At 46.7% G+C, this 11202-nt stretch overlaps 1 protein-coding gene across 1 annotated transcript in view; it reads left to right on the top strand.

Moving 5' to 3' along the window:
• The first annotated feature begins 257 nt into the window (after positions 1 to 257).
• The window catches only part of LOC103041220 (leucine-rich repeat-containing protein 52-like), a 34993-nt gene continuing 24048 nt past the window's right edge, over positions 258 to 11202 (top strand). Inside the window, exon 1 of the mRNA XM_007259524.3 lies at positions 258 to 954. Coding sequence (XP_007259586.3) covers positions 258 to 954 — 697 coding nt within the window. The remainder of the gene's footprint in view (positions 955 to 11202) is intronic.

The raw sequence follows: 11202 nt of genomic DNA, 5'->3' as shown, positions 1-11202 counted from the left end.
GAGGACGGTGCACCGGAAAGGATGAGACCGTGAGCTCGCTCGAGCGAATGAGAGCGTGACGGACCCCCGTTTCGCCGCGCGCTCACCAGACCCCCCTACCCCCTCCCCCCGTTACCCCGCGGAACGGGACGCCCGTCTAACGGACTAAAGTGAGCGCGCGAGCGGCTCCGTCCTCGCCCGGCCGCGCGCCGTTCCTCCATGCGGGAGGCGCGGGCGTCTCGTGCTCCTCGCGTGCGCGCCGCCGCCGCGTCCACGCCATGCGGCCGCGGGCCGGCGCGCGCTCCTCCTCCTTCTCCTCTTTCTCGCTCAGCGTCTCGCTGCCGTCCGCGGCGCGCCTGTGCGCGCTGGCGCTCGTGCTGCTGCTGGCGGCGGGCGCGGCGCCCTCGCCGGCTCTGAGCGCGGGCTGTCCCGCGCGCTGCGTGTGCGACGAGCAGCTGGTGGTGCAGTGCGCGGGACAGCGGCTGGCCGAATTCCCCGCGGAGCTGCCGCTCGCCACGCGCCAGCTCATCCTGTCCGACAACGGCATCGGCGAGCTGCCCGCGCTGCAGCTCAACTACCTGGCGGACCTGGTGTACCTGGACTGCAGCAATAACTCTCTCTCCGAGCTCTCCGAGTCCACCTTCGGAAACTTGCGCAAGCTCGCCTACCTGGACCTGTCCTTCAACGCGCTCGCGCGCATCGACGCGCGTACTTTTGGGCCCCTCGCCAGCCTGGTGATGCTGCGCATGACCGATAACCCGGGCCTGAGCGAGATCGACGCGCGCGCCTTCGCCGAGAACGCCGCGCTGCAGGTGCTGGACGTCAGCCGAAACAACCTGACGGTGCTTAACGCGAGCGCGCTCATGGCGCTGCCCGCGCTGCGCGCGCTCGGCCTCAGCGGCAACCCGTGGAGCTGCGACTGTCAAACCGAGGACCTGTGCCTGTGGATGCACGTGGAGGGCTTCAAGTTTCAAGGTGAGGAAAAGGGAGGAGGGGGCATGACAATGTCAGAGTTTATTGGGGTGACAGGGGGTCTGTAGGGCGCGCGCACGTGTGTGTATGAGAGAGTGAAACAGCTAGAAAGTAAGAGTGAGTGAGAATATGTACGTTTGTTGCTTGACAGCGTGTGAATTTGAGTGATTGCATATGAATTTATGAGTTTGGTAATGTGTTACTGTGTGAGAAAGTGTTTTAGTGATTTAGTGTTCCAGTGTATAAGTGTGTTGGGTGTTCTATTATGTGAGAGTTTAAGTGTGTGGCAGTGTTTTGTTGTGTGTAGAGTGATTGTATGAGATTGTAGGAGGAGAAATGAGGAGAGAGGACACAAAAAGACACATAGAAAAAGAGAGAAAATGAAGATGGGGAGAAATATTATATCTAATAAATGAGAGGAAAATAAATAATTTATTCTTTGTATATTGGTCCTGCTTTTAGTGTTATGAAGTGCCACTACTGCAGAGAAAAGGAGAAAGGAGAGAGTAAATAAGAGAGAGCAGGAGAGAGAGGGGACATTAAATGAGTGCGAAAGCACTAAGAGATGATCTTATTCTTCTCTAATGTCTGTTCCTGTTGTCTTGTGCTTATGTTGATGCTCTTTGCTTTGGCAGCAACAGGACATCTAACATTCCACAAACATAAAGAACAGCTGGTGTTACAGACAGAGAGGGAGAGAGAGAGAGAGAGAGAGAGAGGGAGAGAGAGAAGCAGACATGTGGGCATGGAGAGCAAAAGCAGGGAAAGAGAGAGGGAAATACGGAAAGCGAGAATGAGGGAGTGAAGAGTGAGAGAGAGATCAGCTAATTATCTTTGGTGGGGACTGAGTGAGGTCAGGTCTTTATCGGGCTTATCACACCAGATTACTTGATCTCATTAATCAGGCCGCTAATGTGCTCTTAAAGCAGCCAGTGTCTGAGTGAGGACCAGGATAGAGAGATATACGCTCACCTCGCACGACCACAGTTCTACTGTAGATATCCTGCTCTCACCTGAGTCCTGTGTACATCACACAAACACGTGAGAATTATAATCCACCAGCATGCAACCCTGTGTGTATAAATATGAATGAGAAAGATACAGAGAGAGAGAGAAAAGGCCTCTTTCATCTCAGTTTTCAATGTTGTCCTGTGCAATGACATAACAACTGGCAGCTGCACTCTGGCCTGATTGTTCACAGGCCCACTAATGTCTTTACTGTATGTAACCAACACAGTTTTACAAACATAAACTATTGGTCAAAGGCTTTAGAACATTCCTGTCCATTTTTTTGTTTTATTGACATTTGCACATTTTAGAGAACTTGGAGATAAAGCAAGAGTGTGGTGAATGCAGTTTCCTACACTGAAGTGGTCTGGCAGAGGAAGAGGTCTAACTGACACTTAAATCCTCAACAGCAGCAGAAGATGAGTTTCTGAGTGTTAACAGCTTGTGTGATGGGTACGTCACATGACAACACCTTAGGAGCCTCAGTATAGACTAAGGCTACATTCACATTACCGGGCTGATGTGACTCAAATATGATTTTTTTTAATCATTGTGGCTCAGATCTGAGACCTTATTTTTCTAATGACTGTGTAAATGTGCCAAATACATATTTTTCAATTCACATCTGAGCCACTTCCATACGGGGTCCTACATCATACGTATCCAATCCATGGACATGCGACATGAATATGAACAGTCAAATTGGAATTGATGTCTTTTTCCTTTACTCATGCGCTACGTGATTGTCTCTCATACTCACACATCTCTTCGTGCAGCTGTGCAGCTATAGCTGCAAAAACAGTAAAAGCAAGACACCCTGCATTTTTTCACGTCCTCAACCTGAGCATGTACTTCAGACCAGCTGTTTACTCTCCACTCAAGCCAAAGAAGCTCCACATATGAGCTGCTAACTCATCCATTTCCCTTTATAAAACTACGAGTCGTCTCTCAAATCTGATGTTTTTTTGTTGTAGGTGAAGAAGGCGATGTTTATACACGCATCAATATGCACATGTGAGGCGTTTCAGGGAGAGATTCGTTCACATTACACACAGATACAGATCACTTACATTTGTGAATGTGAACCGTCAATATATCAAATCCGATCTGAGCAAAAAAATCTGATTTAAGCAATGTGTCTTGTAGTGTGAGCGTAGCCTACATCTCAAGTCTAACTGTGAAGACTTTGAGCTGCTTGTTTGGCAAGTATAGAGGCAGTGGGTCATGCAGCACTACCATTCTTCTAAAACCTTCGACCAGTAGTTGTTTCTATGCGGGACTTTTATTTTCCTAAAATAATAAAAAAATAAAAGATTTTCCTGTGGGAACCCGTCATTGACTGGAAACAATTCATAGGTGTCTAGGGTCTAAACCTTGCCTAAACCCCACTGTCACTCTCACTCTCCTTCTTTCCTGATGAGATCCTCTGACATTTTTGTGTTGCTTTGTCCCCCCGGGAGTAGAGGGCTAATTATGTCTTCTTTTTAAGTGGATATGAAGAGTGAGAATTCCAGTCCCGTTATGTAATCCAATCAGAGCTCTGCTGCTGCGCTAACCCGCTAAAGCACTATCAACATCTCCCCCAGTCTTTCTGGCTTTAACAGTGTGCGTGCTTGTGTGTGAGTGACTGAATGGCATTTATATCTCGTTTTCGGTTTGTGTGAGACTTTGTATTAAAGACTGGTGAGTGTGTGTGGCGAGTGGAGTGTGCTTGATGGATTGGGTGAATAGTGTATGATTCATGGCACTTTAGCATTTGTGAGTCATTGTGTATCCTCTCCTTCTTGAAGGTTTATGCTGGTGTTCTGACGTCAGCTTTGGTTGTTCAGCCAGCATCATCTCGGCTGCTGTCACTTTTGAATAGTCTGTGTGATTGCTATTGATTTCACTAAGCGTTTTCTTTCTCCTGAAACACGGTGGATGCATCAGATTCTCCCACATTTGCCTACTCTTGGTATACAGCCTCTGAAAGAGCACACACATACAGTACCGTATCACCTGCTTCTCCAGCATTTCCTCTGGAATCAAGTGTATTAAAGGAAGTTTGCCAGGCTTTGGTGCAGTAACAGCCTTTACTCTTGTGGGAAACCTTTACACTAGCTAAATGTTAGAAAGCTGCTTTGACCATTTGACTTAATACAAGCCTCAACATTAGTGAGGTCAGGTATTAAGATCTAATTGGTACTAAATTAAATTACTGGATGGACCACATTCATTCCAGAGAATGCAGTTTTACTTCTCCACAGCCCAGGGCTCAGGGTGCTTTATACCCAGTGTTTGGTATTTGGCATGGTGCCTCATGTGCGGCTGCACCAGAACGTCCCATTCCACTGGCAGAGCTTTTCTATGGTGATTATACAAGCTGTGTGCAATTGAGTTGCAACTGAGCATCTGTCCCCAATGGGTGCAATCTAAAGTAGCTGATTCACTAAATGGTGGGGTGTAAAGCAAAGTAGACTCTTTTGACTCAAGTAAAAACTTGTAAAGCGGAGACAAGTGGGTGGGGTGAAGTAATGAGGCATTGAGGAGATAGGGTGAAGTAATGGGGCATTGAGAAGATGGGGTGGAGTAATGGGCATTGAGAAGACAGTTTGGAGTAAAGGGGCATTGAGAAGATAGGGTGAAGTAATGGGGCATTGAGGAGATGGGGTGGAGTAGTGAGGCTTTGGGAAGATGGGGTGAAATAATGGGGCATTGAGAAGATGGGGTGGAATAATAAGGCATTGAGAAAATAGGGTGAAGTAATAGGGCATTGAGGAGATAGGGTGGAGTAATGGGGCATTGAGAAGATAGGGTGGAGTAATGGGGCTTTGTGAAGATGGGGTGGAGTAATGAGGTTTTGGGAAGATGGGGTGAAATAATGGGGCATTGACAAGATGGGGTGGAGTAATAAGGCATTGAGAAAATAGGGTGAAGTAATAGGGCATTGAGGAGATGGGGTGGAGTAATGGGGCATTGGAGAGATGGGGTGGAGTAATGTGGCATTGAGGAAATGGGGTGGAGTAATGTGACATTGAGGAGATGGGTTACAGAAATGGGGGTTAAGGAGATGGGGTGAAGTAATGTGACATAGAGGAGATGGGTTGGAGTAATCGATATTGAGGGAACTGGGTGGCAATATACTGACATTGATAAGATGGGGTGGAGTAATGGGGGTATAGAGTAGATAGGGTGGAGTAATGGGGTGTAGAATGGATAGGGTGCAGTAATAGAGGTGTAGATGGGTATTGGGGAGATAGGGGTTCAGTATTGGGCATTGAGGGGATGGTGTGGAATATGGGATTGTAGGAAATGGGGGGTGTTGAAAAAATGATGTGTAATGATGAGTATTGGGGAGGTTTGGGTGGAGCAGTGTGGTGTGGTTTTCGTGTGTCGTAAAGTGGCTAAGAGAAGGTCAGCATGTTAAATAAGACTGCTCATATATGCGCTAATATTGTTGGTAAAATAATTATGTTAAAAAAAAAAAAAAAAAAAAAATATATATATATATATATATATATATATATATATATATATATATATATATATATATATATATGTTCTTTTCAATTTTTAGGGCTGTGTGGATTGTAACTTTTTTTCCAGGCCTGATGAATGAATATATAAACTATACAAACTATATGTTCAAACTAATTATTCACACAATCACAAATACCTTAACGTGTTGCTGCGATACTTGTCTATGTGTGTTCTGGTGCATGCAGGATTTATCTGGTGACCTCTGGTGCAGTAAACACAGCATAGCCGAGTCTCGCCGGTGCATACTGAGTGCACAGGGCGGCATGTGGAGGCTCCAGATGCTGTGGCTAATGGAGTTTGATTTAAAGGACAGCCCCTGGCTCACAGCGAGGGCGTTCAGAACAACCTTCCGCCATCCTCGTAGAGTATTTGTAAACAAAGTCTTATGAGGCAGATTTTTGTGCTTTTTTACAATGAAACCACATAAGCAGTTTGTTGTCATAGGGCTCATGTTGAGTATGAATGATATCTTATTCTCTTAAAATGCAGTGGTGTTTTAGCATGTCTCATATGGTGTGACGCCCCTTGGACAACTGGAATGTTGCTTTGGTTCAGAGAATGTAATGATCAGTTTAATGGTGTAAAAGTGTTGTTTAGAGGCAATACAGTAGACGTTTCATTCAGCGCAGGTCCATAGATCTACTATTGAGACGTGACTATAGCAGGGGAACAGGGGGTTGCCATCTTGTCTGTTCCCCTCACATTCATCCAGATGAGTCACTACCTATGAGTGTGATGCATGGTGGCAACTTAAGGACACATGTACTGAATCACAGATCTATTGTGATAGTCTGAACCTGATGGTTTGTTGTGTTTCCAGTCAGGATATGGAGTACCTGTATGGAGTTTTTTTTACTGCTCAATCACACTTTCTAATCAAACTACTCAGCTAGAAGCATGTGTGTGTATGTGTCTGTTTGTTAGGGCAGAGACAATATTGAAAAGGGCAGGTGTACTTCAGGACCAGGGTTAGGAATAAATACCCTAGAGAAGTGCTTCAGCAAACTAGAAAAAAGCTATCTTCTTTGAAAGAGTAGGAAGGAGAAACAGTGATATAAACTATACACTCAAACAAACTATGTAACAATGTATACATTCAAACAAATTATCTTTGAAGAGTTTTAAATAATGCTTGTTGGAGTTTTAAATAATTGATTTATTTACAACTTTAACAATCCCAGGGATGCTGTACAGGATTTATAAGATTATCATTAAAGCAGATAAAGAAAGAAGAAACAAACAAACAAATAAATAAATAGGATATTGTTCAAAGATACATTTTTTTTATTTGAATTGATGATAGTACAGTCCCAGAAAGGCCTGGGAAATGAATTTTAAATTTAGGATCCACAGTGCTGAATGATCTGTCACCACATTGGAGAGTATAGTGCAGGGAACAGCGAGGATCTGAAGGTCTGAGGGTATAAGGGGGACAATCAGGGTGGAGGAACTCTCTAAGGACTTTAAAAGTAGGGAACAATATCTTAAACGTGTTGTGGGATTTTATTGGTAACCAGTGCAGCCCCCTGAGAACAGAAAGAATATTTGCAGATGTTTGTATTATAAGTGAGAACTTACATGCTAATGTTTGAGATTTATTGCTGATGGTATTAGCTGGGAGACCAGTAAAAGAGAGTTACAGCAGTAAGTTGAAAAGAAAGTGAAGGAATACATCTGGGTGGTGGCATCACTAGTACTGAGTAAATGGTCAGAGACAGCCAGAATTGTGAAGATAACAGTATTGTAAAACTATGCATTTTGAGCTAATAAGCAAACATTACTTTATTTATGAAGTAATTATACGAAATTATATATGTGTAAATGCCAGGCCTTGGACACAGAAACAGAATTTAAAACACCTGAAACTGTTTCATGAGACTTTTAATTTACATACTGTGATTATCAAACAATGTTGTGTCCTCTATCAAAACAAAATCTAGCATAACTAAGAGAGGCAATTACAATTTTCTATTTTATTTTTTGGCTTTTACAATTAGAATTGCAATAAAACTTAAAACATTAATCTCACTGTAATTAAGTAGGTTGTATTGTATCATCATATTTTGTTACAAGATGCAAAAAAGGGGAATTTCTTTTACTGAAATGTAATAAAAAAAAACTAATATTGATGATATGCACATTTCTTCACTATACTAAATGGGGAAAAATACATAATAAATATTTATATTTTCTAATTTAGCCTCAAATTGTCAGAAAACTGATCAATGTTAGACTGATCCAGGTTTGTAGCAACCAAAGGTCATATGCTGTATTTACATCAAAGAACAACTTAAGAAGACTGGGAGAAAAACTTAGTAAGTACATTATTTGGCACTTTTAGTCAAATAGACAATACACTCAAATCATCATCAAAACAAATTATTGCATTGTAATACTATTCAGAAGAAAATAAGATTACAAACACTTTTTCCCACCACGTATACACATTCACTGCCAAGCGTGAAACTTAAATCATTCTCATGTGTCATGATTCATATCTACTCACCAGGTTTAATTTCTGTCGCACTGATTCCTTCTGGTTGCAGCTGTTTTTTAAATGATGAGTGTATTTAGGATATTCTTCTCTCTTCATCAGGTATCAGTCTATACAAACTGGAGAACAAAGTTGTCATATGAGCTTTCCCAGTCAGGTTCATTTCTATTCTATTCCACGTGCTGCCAAACTTGTACAGAACTCCACACGTCATGGTGACTGGAGTTAAGTGTGTTTATTGCCCTATGCGTGACCCCTATCAGAGTGACAGGAACTTGACTGCAGAAAGCGCACCAACTGTCGACTCGAATCAAGAGCTTATCAAAACAATTAACGTGCATAAGCAGTCGACAGGCCACAAAGCTCATTACGCTTTTGCATCACAGCAAATCCCCAGCAAAATGCTCATTACCACTATCACAGCTATATTTGGAGAAATGGAATTCATTTGCAATCATGGAAACAAAAGGCCAGGCTTGGAGCATTTGTCAGGCTGTCCTAATTACGTCCTAATGTCGACGATTATTTTGCTGTCAAGACAAATGATGATATTCCTGCAAGTTCTCTAACTGGCAGTCTGCTGTTTGGAGGCACTCAGGTGACTCCACACTGGGTCTGTCAGCACTTTCCGGCTGTTGACTGGCAGCGCAGAGCTGCTCTGTTGTCTGCTTAATTGCTTTGGCCTGTTCTAGAGAAAACAGAGAGAGAGCGACAGCGAGATGCAGGCACATCCATCTGCCTCCAGCTTTGGGGGAACAGCATTTTCATTTTTAAACATCTTGCTCCGCCTTCAGTTGGCTGTCAGAAGCAGGTCTGCTCTGGCTTTAGCTCTCTGAGAGGTTTCAATAGGGATGAGCAGACTGAGGCAAAACTTCATCCAGGATTTTGTGAAGTTCTGCTGCATAATGCCTCTTGTGAATTTACACAGCACGTGGTTCCTGACGCTTAAACCAGAGCCTTTAGGCATCATTATTACATCTCATCATGATTATAAAGCTGAACATTTTTATTTTGATTTCTTCACTTAACTATACACAAAAGGGAATCTTACGTATTAGTGTGAATTCCAAATCTATAATTGTAGATATTGTACCATATTTTAATACTCATAGTACAGTGGCGGCTCTGGGTTGTGTGTGTGGCTGCCTGCAGGCATGTTTCTGTTCTCCTGTGTGCAAGGATGACAGGGGTGGGGCATCTCCCTTGGGAGGGGTTATGCAGAGAGGGTGGGCACCACTCTGGATCTGCCATCTGGGAGACACACAGCTGGGTTGGTGGCCTTTGGGCTATTTGAGCTCTGTGGGTATGGTTTTAGCTCTCCTAGTCTTGTTAAAGACTGTAAGCGAGTGGCAAGCCGGTTCAGTAAAGGAGCTGTTGAGCATTCAGCATGAGTTTCACGGGTCTTCCTTCCTCTTCCACGCCACATTTGGTGTCAGAAGTGACCCTGCTGGAAGATATTGAGCTGCTGGCAGGGGAAATCGAACGGCTGAGGAGGAAGACAGCGGACCAACGGACTAGAGGCAAGGCTCTCCAGCGGAGTGGACTCGGACCTGACGGTGCCAGCGGGCTGTTCGGAGGTCGTGGCCGGGGAGAGGACGAAGCGAGCACGGCGGCGCTCGCTCACGGAGTGGATGGCACAAGTACAGCGGTGCCGACTCGCGGAACGGACGGCGCGATGATGGCGGCGCAAGCCTCCAGGATGGCGGGCTTGACGGCTCAACCCCGCCTTACCCCCTACGACGGCAGCGCTGACTGGACAGCCTTCGAAGCTCAGCTTGAGATCGTGGCGGGCGGTGCGGGCTGGACGGACGCCGAGACGGCAGCCAACCTCTGCCTGGCGCTGCGGGACGACGCGCTGAGGGTACTGATCGAGCTCCCCGCCGAGTGCCACTGCGAGCTGCCTGAACTGACGCGGGCGCTGAGAACACGTTTCAGCCGCCAACCGTCGGAGGCGGCCGCCAAAATGCTAGTGGCGGACAGACGCCGACAGCAGGGAGCGACACTGGGCGTGCTGGCATCGGAGATGGCCCTGCTAGCCCGCCAAGCTTACCCAACGTTTCCCCAGAGGAGGCTCGCGTTGGATCACTTTCTGCGCGCCCTCGAGCCGAGCGAGCTGCGCAAACACGTGAGGCTGGCCGACCCGCAGACCCTGGAGTCCGCGGTGGAGGTGGCGGAGCGGTCCGAACTCATCCTCTCAAGCCATCCTGGACCGTGGGGGGCGTCGCCTTTTGCCCGTGATTCGCAGAGGTGGGGTCGCAGCCGGTCTGATGCCCAACTGGAGTGCTGGCGCTGCGGGGGGCGTGGCCACAAGCGAGCGCACTGCAGCCGGCCGGGAAACGGAGCCAGGACCACCCAGTGAGGGTTACGGTGGCCCCAGGAACGCTATGCTTACCCTCGGGATCTGATTCCGGAACTGCCGGACTCAGCGGCTATTTCCTGAAATGCACATTGAATGGAGTGACGGTGAACGCGCTGGTGGACACGGGCTCGTCAGTCTCACTGATACGGCCCAAGCTAGCGACGGAGGTAGTGGCCGAGTTTGTGACTGACAACAGCCAGCGCATCGCTCTCTCTTCAGTCACCGGGGATCCTATAGGTCTCCTAGGATTAACGGAGTTGACGATTGATGTCGGCAAGGGGCCCTTTCAACAACAGTTCTGGGTAGGACGCATCAACGACCCGTGCATTCTGGGCAAGGACCTGCTCTCACGCGTCGGAGCTATCATTGACTGTGCACGGGGCTCGGTGCTGGTGACTGGACTCCCCGTAGAGATACGCGACGAGTTAGGGGTAAGTGAACTGGTGGGAGGGAATGTGTGCGATTCGGTGAGTGATACGGTAGAGGGTCCGCTGGATGCGGGGTTGAGTGTAGATCCAATAGAGGAGATGCTGGAGCGCAGTTGTGTGGGTTTATCTGGTCCCCAACAACTCCATTTGCGCGAACTGATCGACCGTTTTCGCGCGAGTTTCGCTGTGTCTGAGCGCGAGTGTACTAAAACTAGCCTTGCGGTTCATTCTATAAACACGGGTGACGCCCAGCCCATCAGGCTGAGGCCGCACCGTCTGGCGTTAGCAAAGAGCGTAGCGGCGGAGCAGTTAGTCCGCGAGATGGCGAGTACGGGCATTATTGAGCCTTCGAGCAGCCCGTGGTCGGCCCCGGTGGTCCTTGCGAAAAGGAAGGATGGAAATTGGCGCTTTTGCGTGGATTATCGGCGACTTAACGCTGTCAT

Source organism: Astyanax mexicanus, chromosome 1 (assembly GCF_023375975.1).
Source record: "Astyanax mexicanus isolate ESR-SI-001 chromosome 1, AstMex3_surface, whole genome shotgun sequence".
NCBI lineage: Eukaryota > Metazoa > Chordata > Actinopteri > Characiformes > Acestrorhamphidae > Astyanax > Astyanax mexicanus.
The sequence above is the reverse complement of the archived record's forward strand: the minus strand, read 5'-3'. Positions and strand labels throughout refer to the sequence as shown.